The sequence below is a fragment of the Zootoca vivipara genome, chromosome 4 (genome assembly GCF_965207765.1).
Source record: "Zootoca vivipara chromosome 4, rZooViv2.hap1.1, whole genome shotgun sequence".
NCBI lineage: Eukaryota > Metazoa > Chordata > Lepidosauria > Squamata > Lacertidae > Zootoca > Zootoca vivipara.
The window spans coordinates 82,833,942-82,849,068 of record NC_142587.1 but is presented as its reverse complement, the minus strand read 5'-3'; the positions used below and the strand labels follow the sequence as shown (position 1 = coordinate 82,849,068).

At 45.0% G+C, this 15,127-nt stretch overlaps 1 protein-coding gene across 7 annotated transcripts in view; it reads right to left on the bottom strand.

The window, feature by feature from the left end:
* Positions 1-2,881: 2,881 nt before the first annotated feature.
* Positions 2,882-15,127, bottom strand: part of EXPH5 (exophilin 5) — a 39,607-nt gene continuing 27,361 nt past the window's right edge. For all 7 annotated transcript variants that reach the window (XM_035115154.3, XM_035115156.3, XM_035115158.3 and 4 more), the window contains 3 exons: positions 14,623-14,680; positions 12,203-12,329; positions 2,882-8,930 (listed from right to left, as the gene is read on the bottom strand). In XM_035115154.3, the coding sequence (XP_034971045.3) occupies positions 4,318-8,930; positions 12,203-12,329; positions 14,623-14,680 (4,798 nt within the window). In that variant the 3' untranslated portion in view covers positions 2,882-4,317. The remainder of the gene's footprint in view (positions 8,931-12,202; positions 12,330-14,622; positions 14,681-15,127) is intronic.

Below are 15,127 nucleotides of genomic sequence, written 5' to 3'. Positions count from 1 at the left end.
AGGAATTTCTGTTTGTGTATTTGCCACCACTGTTGTGAAAACAGCATCAAGATGTGTGTGCCTTTGAAAAAAACAACAACACATTTGTAGGGCAATCGGAATGGATACAGAAGACATATGAATAACACAAAATGAACTGTGATTTCGGAAGAAATACACTCCCTTTATTTAAAAATAGTAGTAGTCAATACTAATGGCTTATTTTTAAATCAAAGCTTTTTCTGCATAAAATGCAAGTGGCCAACCTGCATTACAGGAGCCACAAGCCGGAAGATCATGGCAGAGAGACAGAGAGAGACAGAGAGAGACAAGGGTCTGCAGGACTAAATCAAGAGCGGGGGACCCCGACCAAATGGCAGTGCTTGTTGGCGCTGATGAGAGTGGGGACTCCAATAGCATCTGAGAGCACCACAGGTTCCCCATCTCTAAACTGATCTAGCTCGGAGCCATTTCTAGATTGTGAGACAGATTCTTGGATTTCCCAACCATCATGGGGCCATTTTGGCAGCTAAAGCGGGCAGCCCGCCTGCCCACCAGGTGAACAGTTTCTCAAACAGGGCTCTTTGGCAGGTGCCGCCAGCCCAGCAGGGCCTGCAAATCCTGTTTTCGGCCGGGAGCTGCATCTTCACCTGCTCCAAGCCTTTAGTCATAATATGACGCCAGGTGAAGAGCAGCTGGACGTGGCTTGGTTGAAACAGCTTCAGAGGCAAAACGGGGGTGTCGGCTGGGTGTAATTAAACATGCCAGCCGGAGGTTCCCCACTCCTGTCTGCCTCTTCGGTATTGCACTGCTCCTACATTTGTATGCCAGAGGCAAAACCACATCGAGGTGCGCAGGAAGCTGCATATACGCTTCATACTCTGGACTTAACTTCAGGCTGAGCTGCCAAAATGACTGGCCACCACTGAGTTACATTCAAGCAATGTCGGGATGTCGGGAGGCCTGAAAACATGAGAAAATAGCCCTCTCTGATAGACAACATCTATTAAAGGGTTGGAGCTATCTCTCTTGTGCTCCAAAACACACATAAAATTTGCGTATATAGTGTGTTGCGCTGCTTATTTCAGTGGAGGCAGCAGATGTGAGAGGTCAAGGCAATATACATACAGCCAGGGCTGGTCCAAGACGGTACCGTATGCCACCTGAAGCGAGCCACAAAATGGCGCCCCACCCCTTGCTAATGAAGAAGAGATGAGGGAAGATATACATCAGAAATATCTGCATTGGAAACAAGGGTAGGAGGAGACCACCAGTGCCTCCCATTCACCAAGAGGCTGCTGTAGAGGTTGCTGCTACCTCAGCAAGCAGCAGTGAGTGATGCATTTATTGAAGGCTGGATCTGCTGCCCCTGTGGATGCTGCCACCTGAGGCAACTGCCTCACCTTGCTCCATGGATGGGCCGGCCCTAGATACAGCGATGACCTACCTTGGTTAAATGAGCAGAGCAAGCCTTGCAAGAAAGGCATATTCTGTGCGTGCCTTGGAGCTTGAATTACAGAAGCATATGGATCAAGGGACCCAGGTGGCGCTGTGGTTAAACCACTGAGCCTAGGGCCTGCTGATCAGAAGGTCGGCGGTTCGAATCCCTGTGACGGGGTGAGCTCCCGTTGCTTGGTCCCAGCTCCTGCCAACCTAGCAGTTCGAAAGCACGTCAAAATGCAAGTAGATAAATAGGAACCGCTACAGCGGGAAGGTAAACGGCGTTTCCATGTGCTGCTCTGGTTTGCCAGAAGTGGCTTTGTCATGCTGGCCACATGACCTGGAAGCTATACGCCGGCTCCCTCGGCCAATAATGCGAGATGAGCGCGCACCCCAGAGTCGGTCACGACTGGACCTAATGGTCAGGGGTCCCTTTACCTATGGATCAAGTCTAGCACTGAGTGTCATACTTTAGCTTTGCTGGCACTCGATAGTCTGCTTGCATGAGCAATGCAACAGCAGAGCAGGGGGGCTCACAGAATTTGGTAGGTCAGCTTCCGTCAGGGATTTCTGAGAAACTGCTCCATTGCCTTACCCTGGATGGGTTTGCACTCCTCCTGAAAGAGCAGCTTTGCTTCTGGAGAATGTACCTGGATCCAGCCTTGTCACTGGTGGCTAGAAGCACCTTTTACTATCTCTGACTGGTACAACAGCTACAACCATCCCTAGGCCAAGAAAGCTTGGCCACAGTAGTCCATGCATTGTTTACTTCTGGACTGGATTACCGCAATGCGCTCTATGTGGGGCTTGACCCTTGTGCTTGACCCAGAAGCTGCTATTAGTGCAGAATACTGCAGCACAACTGCTGACAAAGGAACCTGTCAGCATGTAACATCTCTGCTCAGAGATCCGAACTGTTAGCCTATCCAGACATGTAGAATGTTGACATATATTTAAATATGGCTCTTAGTTTATGTTGGATTTTAAATACTTCTTGAATGTTTTAAATAGTTCCTTTTAACTGCTTTTTGACTGACAATACCCTCGTTTTACTATTTTTGCAAACCACTTTTGATGTTTCGTTACAATCAAGTGGTATAGAAGAATCTTGCAGAATAAATAAGTAAAATCACCACTTTTAGAGTGTTTTCTTCTTCTTCTTTTCTTATTACTTTTGGAGCTTTTTCTGCTTATATAGAAGCTGGTCTGTGGTGTTTCACACATCTTCTCCGGTGTACATTGCTCACGTGAGTAAACCATGGTGTGCAAGAGAGCCAGTGAAGTAAGCATATGGACTGACGTTTACGACAGACTTAAGGGTGCGATCCTATAATTTATCTGGGAATAAGTCCCCTGAACTCAGCGGGCCTTACTTCTTAAGTAGACATGCATAGGATTGCACTGTGTATGACGATTCACCTGCTTGCATCAGCAACAGTGCAAAACCGAAGCCAACACTAAATAAATAAAGAACAAAATTTATCTAAATCAAAGTTATCATTTTCTTTGCATATGTAGCATATGCAGAAAGATGAGTGGGAATATTAAAAGGGGGAAGGATTTGCTTCCAAATTAATCTCAAAAAACATTTACAATACTTACAAATATTGTACAAAACACAAAAAGGAGCACACAATTCTAGAACCGCTCAATGTAAACACTTGTGCACCACTAATGATACATGCTGAACTTCTTGTCACTTTAGGGTACAAAATGCTATATAAATATTAAATTAGAGTCACATGCCCAATGCACACAGAATATTTCTTGTCAAAATAATTCATATTTAAACAATACAGATATACATCTTCGTACACAAATGTACCTTTTGGCTTCTACTTTAAAATTCTACCAGAACAGTGTACAAACCACTGGCGATAAATATGTACAGGTAGTTCGTTCATTATTTCAAGTCGTAATTTCAACAGCAATACCACACGAGAAAATAATATTTAAAGGCACACACTCAACTTGTCTATATACTTTTTCAAATGAAGTATATCCCGCAATTTAAAAATAACCACCTTGGGCACCATTTCTGAAGTGTTCATACTTGCTGTTTAAAACAACAACAACAACAACAACAACAACAACAACAACAACAACAACACGTAAGGCAAAAATCGGCCAAGTGCACTTTTAAGTCACACTTTTTTTTTCATGGGAGAGTTTCTTACACCAGGATGAGTGGGATTTGACATTCTTTTAACTTTGGCTGGGTCAATGAGCTCTTGGGTAACAATCCACCAAGCAGTGCTCCAATGTTTAAATATATTAAACATTAATTTGCTTGCACAATCTAAAGATATATTCACATCAGATATTAAATACACACATATAAGTTACCCATCTCCTTACTAGGAAAAAGGAGGTGGGATGGATTGGTAAAGAAACATGAATGTACATAGGCCACAGAAACTGTGCATCCTTGATTCATAGACCATTGATACATCCACCCTCTATATTCTGGGTAAGATATGCAGCTGTTTTCTTCCAGGTCTTTCTCGCCATTAAATTCATTATACAAATTCCCTGCTGCTGAATCTCCATACCTGGAAAAGTTCCACAACTGTTCCATATGCAATTACTAATGGCACAGAAGACTGGGGGGGGGGGAGCTAGTAACCCTATTTGAGACCCTTTAGCAACATTTTCTTCTTCTTCATCATCATCATCATCATTACTTTACACTGTCATGAGGGATTGAAACTTGGGCACTGCAGAACAAGCTCTGTGATTTGTGAGGTGGTCAAGGTAATGTGTGTATTTAGGGTTGGAAATCAAATCAGCACATCTACAGGCATTCACACCCAAATATTTTATAAACTACCCAAGGAACAGACAAGCCAGCCTTTTGGTAAAGTTCCCCCACCCCCATTCATTGTGCCTCATAACCCCTCAAAGTTCTGACTCCTTGTCATTCTCATCCAGGTAGTATTCGTCATCTGTGGTGGTGCTGGAGTCTGAATCTGAATAATCTGTAGGGTCTTCTCCGTGGACATCAGCCAGCTCATTTGGGTGTGAGTCTCCCGCTGATGTGTTTTTCTCAGCAGAACTGGAGCTCAGCAGCTGAGATCTGTTCAAGGAACAATCCTCCTCCTTCCTCAGAGAACTAGAGTTCTTCAGAAGACACGGACTCCACAACCGTCCCTCTGTGAGAGACCTCTTTATGTTATCCAAGAAAGCCTGCTGCTGCTCTTTCCCAAAAATGCCAAACTCAATTGATGGGTACAACACACGCCTGGATCCAAAGGTCTTGTAGCTTTCGTGGTCTGTCTCCCAGTTCTCATTTTCATCGCAAGACAACAGTTCAGAGTGGGATTTGAACTTCCGATTATACCTACTGCCGTGGCTTATCAAGTTGCTCCTGGAGGCCAGGCGATCACAGGGCGCTCGAGTATAGGAACTTTCAGAAAAATGCCGTTCACGTTGAGCTTTGCTGAGATTTAGGACTGGTTCAATGTAGGGTCGGCTTAGCTTTCTCAACCTGTTCGGCTCCTTGATGTTTGGATGGTGGTCATATTCTGTAGGGGAGGTCATCTTTTGCGACGGACAGATCTTTGAATAACTTTTGTTAAGAATGTTTGAGGTATTATCAGACGAAAGTGGAAAAAACAAAGGCTCGCCAACATTAACAACATCCTTTTTCATTTGCTTTGAATCTGCAACTATAATTTTGGAGGGGACAGAACAACTAATATTTTCCAGTCCGTCATCTGTTTGGGAATTGCTACTTGTTGAGAACATCCTTACTTTTGGAAACAAGGCTGTAGAATTCTGCGGGGTCTCAATTCTGGGGCTTTCTCTTTTTTGGTTGCACAAGTTTGTAAAAGGTCTTCTAACCTCATTGGCAAGCAATGGGGGACCCTCGTTAGTTTGAGGTTTCTTACTGTCTGGCTTGTCCAGCACCATGTTGTCGAATTCATCAGCCAGAGAATTCCTATTCTGGTTCTCATTTCCTGCTTGGAGAAGTGATGGAGGAACATCAGGTGAAATCAACATACTATGAGGGTAGCTGATCTCCAACGGAGCATTGTTCTGTGAAAAGATGTTACTTATGTGTGGCTTGGGACTTGAGGTTTTCTTGCTGGAAAACTTTCGACTTGTTTTGTACATGGCTGCCAGCTTGTTTTTAATGGAAGGCCTGTTTTTCCTTTTTTCTATGTCGCTAGCTTTATCTTTAGTGGAATCCAAGATTAGCTTATTTTCAGTCTCTGAAGAGTCAGGCAGATCCTGTGCAGCACCTGCAACCTGATCTTTAGAGTTATCTGCAGAGTTTCTCACCGATCTCGGTGCATTTGTGCAATCTTTGTGTAGCAGAGAATTCCGAAACACCTCCTTTTGTTTCTTTGCATACTCTAAAGAACTCCGGTTTGGTTGGAGTGCTGGATCAACCGTGGAAGTTGCATCGACTTGTAATGTTTGGTTCTGGAACTTGGAATGCACCTTGGCCTCTGAAATGAATGCTTCATCTGTGCTGCTCCCAACGTTTTCACTTCTCGACTGCAATATATTGCCCTTTTTGGAAATACTAGGGTCTCTATAACATGCCCTTTCTTTGACCTCTACATCTTGTCTAATGTCTGTGGTATTTGATGAGCTGTGGCTTAATGATGAGTCAACTTTTGACTCTTCCTGCAGTTGAGAGGGAAACTTGAAAATATGCACCTTGCAATGTCTGCTGGTAGTAGCACTAACAGATTCATTCATGGTTTCACTGGGTTTCGGGTCACCTGAAGGTCCATGTGAGACTACCCTGTTGGAAAATGTAAGGTCTGGCGTTTCTGCTGGAGAGCCTAACACTCCTTCTCTATTATACAGCATACTTGGAGAAGCAGCTGCTCTTTCTGTGACACAGCAATCTTCTATATTAGCATCATCAGAGGTTTTTGCGTTCTGCGACAAATCCGGTGGGGCAGACATTTTGCCAGGAGATTCTGCTTTTCCTTCTTTTTCTAAGCTGGAAGGAAAAGCCACTCTTCCTAAACCAATGCGGACTTCATATTTCTTCTGCGGAAGCTCAAATCTGCCTTTGGGCGGGGAAGAGTCTGTGCTCTGGTCACCATCTAGAAAGAGGTTGCTCAGCGTTCTCGACTGTTTCCGTGGTAAGGTGTAGTAAACCGAAATCAACTCGTGATATTTTACATTATCTTCCTCAATGCTAACTGTAAGTGTGCTGGTAGTTTTGTACTGCTTTAAGGGATTTCCTGCATCAGTTCCCTCACATTCAGAAAGCACAGATATTTCAGTTTTGTCTGGACTCTGTACGATAGTGCTTCTCCCCTTGGCGTTATTAGAACCGACAGATTTGCTAGGCTCTTTGGTTATCAGTGAAGGATTGCCTTTAGCTGGTGAAAGATTACAGGAGACATCTTTTGGTGATGGGCTTAAGGAAGAACGGGCTGAATTTAGCAAGAAGCTTTTAGCTCTCTGATTTGGAAATTTCCCCCCCATCCTAGTCGATGCAATGGTTTCTAAATTATCTCCCACAGCTCTGTTGTTTTTAAAGAAGATTTGCCTTGCAGCAGAAGAGATAGGTTTCTCCGATATAATACTACCATCAATACTGGCAGATTTTCTAGGTAAGGTGCAATATGTTACAGGAGATTTGGGGGGGCTGTTACTGGGAGAGCCAGTGACACTATTGCTAGTTGTGTGTTTAACAAACCTATTGCACTTGTTGGAATGTTCAGTGCAAGAATATGGCAATTCATCTTCGACAAGCACTTTGGGGCCTCTGCTCAAAGCAGACAAACAACTATTCCCAGGCGTTTTGTTGGGTGTGAGAGCTCCCAAGCTTTCCATAGCACGCCCCTCTCGCTCCAAGAGATGAAGAATTGATGTCCTTGGGTTGTTGGCAGTTAACTGAGGGGGAGTTGTTTGATTGAGATCCCTATTTATGGCACAATCACCTTCGTTTCTTTGTCCGGTTCTGTTGTGAATGTTTGATAAATAACTGTTTCCGGTATCTGTTATGGAATCTGACTTTGAACACAGTAAGTGAGGTGGTTTAAGTGATGTGCAGCTTTGTGGGTCAACTGCGGAAGAGTTCTTACAAGGAGGCATCAAAGAATCAGCGGGACTATGTGTGTCCACTGGATCAGAAATTAGTCTTAATGTCGCTTCACTGTCGCCTCCGCTGTCCTTTTTGTCCATCCGGTCAGCAGCCCTCTCCTCTTCTGCTTTGAAGTTTCTCTTGGTTTCAAAGTGTTTAGCCAAAGCCTTTGAGGAAGCTTGTCCAGCTCTAATGAAAGGATTTTGTCTTTGCGCTGCATATTCCGTTTGGCCCTTTTGGACAGATAAATCAAGTGCTGAACAGCTCCGCACACCCTCTGCATGCTTTGCAAACGGTTTGTTTCGTACACCGTCTGAACGATCCATGTGCCTCCTGACGTAATCCGATACGCGGCTCTGAGCATCCCTCTCACCTGGCTGCAACCCCATTTTTTCCGCATAGGCACCTTGCCAATTTCTGGGATTTGGCGGAATCCTTTCCACATCAGCATCAGGGCCGACAAAGACTTCATTGTTGTAGTAATGGTGGTCAGTGGGCATAAGAAGCCTCTCCTCTATTCTTCCGGAAGGAAAACTCTTGCGGGGGAGGCTCATCCTGCCATGAAAGGATGGGTATCTATAGTGGGGCTTTGAAGCGTTCATTCCCCGCTGATGCAACAAAAAATTCTCGCGGTTGTCAAACCCCAGCGGGTCTGTATGTTTGTCCGCAAAAACGGGATTGCTCGTAACCGGCACCGCTCTTCTGTAATTTACTTTTGTTCTGTAAAATTCGTATCTTGCGTCCTTCTGCAGAGAACAAGGGTATGTGTCCTCAAACACTGGGCCAAACTCCATTAATGACTGCGTCCTAAGAAGCCCGTCTGGGTATACCGGATGCTCTGAAGGCGGCGGTGTATTCCATACAATAGATGACAGGGGAGTCCGCCTCGGATGCTGGCGATAGTTCCTTGGTGCGAAGACTCTGTTGCCTTCCAGTGGGTGCTGCGGGCTTGCTGCGGAAAGCTGGTCCACGGACGTCAAAGACGGGCGCCTTGCAAGGCAAGACAGAGAGTAACTCCTGCCAACTGAATCCCTGGGTGTGAAGTCCTTGTGTCCGAATCCACTGCTGCGTTGTCCCAGAGGGAGATGCATGCTGCCTTCTGAAGAATGTCCAAGAGAGCGAGTAGAATTCCCTCTCTTCAAGACAGGGGAGCTTCTGCCGTAAACATCCCCGTATGTGCCGTCCTTCGCATGCTGCCTTTTTGTATATGTATCACACGGAACCCTCGGCCTGAATAAAGCTTTGTGTTCATCGGTGGCTCGCAGCATCCTTGTCCTATCTGGCAAAAACATGCTCCGTTCATTTCTCTGCACCCCTCCAGGGAAACCCGGTCGAGTAAGAGCTGAATAGGGATCGGTGTCTGGTGCTCTGGAACCAGAGTCGGCTGGGGTCCTCCTATTCCCTGCTTCTCCTCGGGATTGTTCCTGCGCCAGCTGGTCATCCAGACTCCCCAGGACTAGAGAGAGAGAGAGATTGATTGATTGATTGATTGATATATACAAACACAAAACTGACAGCATTGACATGGGTCTAAATCTATAGCCTACTTCTTATTGTCGGTTTAAGTTTTAAGTTCCTTTAGATGTTTTAATTTTTGTATGGATAAGTGTTTATTTCTGACTGACGGGCGAATAAAATCTGATTGATATACGAACAAAGTCAACTCGTTACTTGTACCATAACATCCTTGTCTAACACATCCCAGATTATCAGATTAGTCTAGATATTCAAAGAAAACTGCAGCTTTACAACAGTCAAAGTTAAATCACACTGAACAAGCGTCATTCTGGACAAATCTGGGAATTTTGGAATTGGGACTCTCCCAAGAACATGTCTCTTTTATGAAGAGTTACAGCATATAAAATACATTTAATTCTTTGTTCAAAAATCTTCACTCATTCAAAGTGTGCTTTCAAACCTACTCTTTATCCAACTGCAAGTGTTTTGGGTAAAGTTGAGCTCCTTTTACTTTTATGCTCCCTAGAAGAGGATCGGCCAATTCACAGGCTGATACTGGCCCACCAAACCACAGAAAGTGACCCACCCCCTTTATCTCCCAATCTGATCCATGTTTCCAGCTATCCCTGCCCAGCACTGGAGTGGGAGAGCTAGAAATGCTCTGTGTGTCTGGATTGCTGCTTGTGTGTGAGAGAGGGTGCAGCCCTACCCATCTGTTGAAACTGGCCTGCGCACGGTGGCTGGATCTGGATCCCCAATTCTGGGCTAATGAACCATAGCAATGGTGCTGTAAATCTCTTAAGAACTTGAGAGCTCAGTTGCCCCGTCAACAAGCAGTTGTACATTAGCCTCCTTTAACTGGGGTTAAACATTAAATTTGATTCCAGGTCACTGAGGCATTCTACCTGCCAAGAATGCAGCGAGAGCAATTTAGAGAGGATACTTTCACCCTCAGGGATGCCAAGGATAATGAGCTACTTGTACCCACCTGCACAGCCCAAGTCTAGAGAGCCACACAGGTTTATTTTCCTGCCTTATTAACAGACATTAAAAGTCTCTGGTTCGGACATAACTCTAGGTTAATACTAGCCAGCATCTTTGCACCAAAGCTGGCATGTGTCAGGGACAGGGAAGAGGAGGAGAACTGGTAGAGACCTCCATCCCGAGGCAGGGTATAAAGCAAGTATAAATGCAAGTTTAGTGGCGGACAGGACACACCCCAGAAGAAGAAGCAGGTAAATAATGGAGGATGAGAAACAGGAGGAAGCTAGCAGAGACAGAGGACAGGACTCAGAAGTGGGAGAAACAGTAAAGCAGACAGTGGACACTACGTCACTCGAAAGCCTGGTAGAACCTCCTCCTTCTCCAAGAACCTGGTGATCCCATCACATCTTAGAGCAGAAGACCAAACAGAGACAGGAAGATTCTGTTGCTGGCCACCGTAGGCAGCAAGGAGCGGTTTGGAAGCTAGCTAGGAAGTACCGCAAAGGGGGGTGGGGTGGAGCGGGTACTCTCGAGACTGAGGGGGGCATAATTCATGGTCTCTCTGTGTATTCTGTTGATTTAAATAAAAGAACTGGAAGAAGCTCTCTACATCTCTGATTTCACTAGGCAGCGAGCCTGGGAGTTGTGACAGCATGTGGCAGGAGGAGGGGTGGAGGAGGGCTCAGCCTCGATACTCTTTAAACCAGGGGTAGGAACCTTTTGTAGCCTGGGCGCTGTGTTCCCTTTCGGACACCTTTTCAGGGGGCACATGGCAGTGGTGGGAGGGGCCAGAGGCAAAAGTGGGTGGAGTAACTAATGTTAGCATTACTACTGTGTACAATACAGTGGAACCTCGGTTTATGAACACCTCAGTTTACGAACTTTCAGTTTACAAACACCGTGGACCCATCTGGAACAGATTAATTCACTTTCCATTACTTTCAATGGGAAAGTTCGCTTCAGTTTATGAACGCTTCAGTTTATGAACAGACTTCCGGAACCAATTACACCCATGCTTCGGGTTAAGTACGCTTCAGGTTGAGTACTCCGCGGACCCGTCCGGAACGGATTAATCCACTTTCCATTACTTTCAATGGGAAAGTTCGCTTCAGTTTATGAACGCTTCAGTTTAAGTACTCCGCAGACTGTCTGGAACAGATTAATCCACTTTCCATTACTTTCAATGGGAAAGTTCGCTTCAGTTTATGAACGCTTTAGTTTATGAAGAGACTTCCGGAACCAATTGTGTTCATAAACCGAGGTACCACTGTAGGCTAGTTTCCACACACACTTACATGCTCTTCTCTTATATTATATTATAATTTCATTTCATTAAATTTGTACACTGCCCTTCATCCATAGATGTCAGGGCAGTTCACAGCATAAAAAAGACAAAATGCATATTAAAAATAGGAACAAAAACAAACCAATAATCCTCCCTTCCACAACACATGTAAAAGGGTATAGGATGTTACAACAGCCAAAGGCCTGGTTGAAGAGGAATGTTTTTGCCTGGCGCCTAAAGGTGGATAAGGAAGGCACCAGGGTAGCCTCCCTGGGGAGAGCATTCTACAAATGGGGAGCCACTGCAGAAAAGGCCCGTTCTTTTGTTGCCTCTCATGGAAGCAGTGCACAAAGAAGGGCCTCAGAGGATGACCTCAGGGTCTGGGATGGCTTATATGGAGAGAGGCAGTCCTGAGGGGCTTATCTTCCACCCAAACAAGCCAGAAGCATAGTCAATTCAAGGGCTCATTCCAGCTGGGCATCATCACTCAAGGGCTGGTAAGGGGAGTGGCATCAAGAGATACCCATGGGCCAATAAGGAAGGCTTGGAGGACTGCATTTGCACCCTCCGGTCCTGAGGTTCCCCATGCTTGCTTGAGAAGATTGTCTGAACCTGAATCAATATATTCTGTTCTTGTCCAGACAGACGGTGCCAGTGTCCGCAGGAAAACACCATAACCACTGGCACAATCCACCTGGAGAAAGGGGAAATCAAAGACACTGACCTTCTATGTTTTTAGTTCCCGCCATATTTTATGCAATTGCTATTTGTTTTAAACTTGCTTTCATGTTGTAACTTGCCCTGGAAGTTTAGGGTGAAGGGTGGGTAATTAATAATGATGATAACAATAATAACACGAAGAAAATTCGAATTGTTATTATCGAGCCAGAAGAGAAAGGTAGGACACTTCAGTGGACATATTAACCTAGCGCCAGAACCCTCTTTCTGAGTTTGTGGACCCCTGATCTCAAGAAAAATGGCAAGGGGGAATATGAGCTTACCTCGTAAGAGCTCATTTTCCAGCTGCTCGTTCCATGTACACGTGCTGTCATCTGTCATCTCGGCTTGGTTTGCATCCAGAACCTTATTTGCCAGTTCAGAGGGCAAAGGGCTGTCGATTGTTTCAATCTGTGGTGGTGAAGACAAAACCAAGGAAATGAATAGTTGTGTTCTCCTCCCTCACCTCTGCAACAGATCAAAGCCAGTTTATTACTACTGGCCAATTTGAAAAAAAGAAAATGAAAAAAAGCCTGCTTATCTGAAGGAACCATATTGTACTGATAATTTTAATAGCAGCTGGGCTATAAAAGCGGCATTGCTTTGCATTCTTTCAAAACCCAACTGTTTGCTTCTTTCTTTCTTTCTTTCTTTCTTTCTTTCTTTCTTTCTTTCTTTCTTTCTTTCTTTCTTTCTTTCTTGGCACCCCTGCTAACCTGGGACTTCTATAAGGATCCACACTCAGAGAAGGAGTTCGCTATTTGTATATACTATATGCTAGGGACAGCCAATGTTGCTGGACTACAACTCCCATCATGCTTGACCATTCATCATGCTGGCTGAGGCTGATGGGAATTGGAGTCCAACATCACCTGGTGGTCACTATGTTGGCTACCCTGGCTATATACAAATGGGAAGGCCTTGAAGGCATAATAAGTCACAGGAGCCAAAGGTCCTGAGTTCCCTCCGCTCATTGGATCAAATAAAAGTGTACTCAACTTCTGATGCCTTGGGAACAGTTTGTCTCTGGATTAAAGTTGGAGGCATACTTCACATGGACACACAAAGAGGAGACCCGAAGACACACGTACACACACACATCTTGTTGATCTGCTCCCAGCACAATGGGTGGGCCTTGCAACTGCAGGACAACCCAGTTCATTATTTTTGCCTTTTGGTTCCCTTCCCTTTTCCCTGTTTAACCAGCCAGAGCTCTGGGAGGACACACTATCTTTACTAGGCAATAGTGATGCCTCTCAGACCTGGGCTGCAGCAGCAAATGGGAATCCCCGGGGTGTTCTGAAGATGATGTCACCACCCACACACTGGCAGAGACCCTACGCAAAGAGTCATTGGCTGACTGGGCCATGAAGTGATGAATGCATCTAACACCGCAGCCGAATTTTTCCAAAAACAAAAATCCCAATACTCCCGTCTCTGGCAGGAATCACTGCGTTAAGATTAATGGCAGGAGGACACTGAACCAACTTTGTCGAAGATTTCTGCATTTCCCGAGGGGGTGAAGGAGGTCATAACAAGCCGGCTTAAAGCAAGGTACAAAATAGTTGGTTGAGCAGCCCAAGTCAAAAGAATTAATAATAAAAACCATGGCCACCGGGCTTGCCTGCCTGCCACTTGTGACATAGGCAATGTAGTCAATGACAGAATTGGCAACTATTATGACTCTGTTATGACCCATTATCTACTCAGGCAACAACCCCTAATGAAGTCAGCCACAACATCTACGGTTCATTCATCTGCCCATATTCGACTAATGTATATATGCTATATCACCTGCCAGTAGCTGCCCTTCTGCAGCAGAGAGACAGACAGACAGACAGACAGACAGACAGACAGACAGACAGACAGACAGACAGACAGACAGACAGACAGACAATATACACAGGGCAGTCTTTACGCAAATGAACAAGCAGTCACAAATCTGACATTTGAATTGGCAATATTAAAAAAAAAACTAGTTTCAGAACATTCCAGCCTCTCCGTGGCTGACTTTAAAGGTGGATGTTCTCAAACAGAGGAACTTCAAAAAGGCAGGAGGCAATGGGAATCTGATGAATTACAATTTATCAAGAGGTTCCAGTCTATCAACTGTGGCTTTAATTGGGATAGCGGGTTTTTATTACACTACGTGTGTTAATTAGCTTACCGATGCCAGGATGTTTGCGTTATCACCTGCACGGTCATCGTGAACAGTCGTTATTGGCAACATGATGGCCCCTATCTGCTCGTTCTGCATTTCACTTCCCACTGATATCACCATGTGTGTATTTACACCTGCATTTGGTCACCTTTAAATTCACCTAAAAAAAGATTTTTTGCTCTGTTTTGCTGCAGCGGGCTAACATGGCTACCTTTGTGAAAATAATTATTATTTTGGCAAAGTGGCAACAGCCAATAATGACAGAATCACACACAGTGGTGTGTGATGCAATGGCAACAGTCACTGGCAGAGTCACACCTGTGGCATAATCACTAGACAAAAATAAACACAGAGCCATGAGTACTGTACAAGGAGGAGCCCAGGATACCATCTCCAAAGTATAATGCCCCGATGCCATTAAAAGGTGCAGTTCCCCGCCAGTGACAGCTAGGAAGGTGGTGTGGAGAGCAAGAAAACTCACAGCACAAGCAAGTGTTAATTAAATGGACATTTATAGGTTAATAAAATAGTTTAGTGACTCACCGTTGCCATTTCCTCCACCTTGGAAGACATGTGGGAGCCCGCAGCAAAGGGGTCATATCTGCAAGGAAGAATGTAAATGGTTGCTTTGAAGATAAGTGCGCGCCGGGGGGGGGGGAATACGAGGAATCAGCACTTGATTATTTTGCCTTAATATCCCGTGAAAAGCTTCCTAAGAAGGTACGTTGATGGGGAAGAAGGAAGGATTCAGCTGCAATCCTGGGCACATTTCTCTGGAGTCAGACCGACCACACATAGTGGAATTTACTTTGGAGTAAACATGCACGGGATTGGGCTGCTTTTGTTTTAAAACCTTCTTCCTTCTCCTCCTTCCTAATCTTGGGCTGTGATCGCTAAGTAACCCCACACCAATGCTCTACTCAGAATTCGGTATTTCTGGGGAAGACAGCAGCATTAAAACTTTTGGGCTGCTTGCTGGATAGCTCAGCTGGTAGAGCGTGAGATTCTTAATCTCAGGGTGATGGGTTCCAGCTCCATGTTGGGGGGG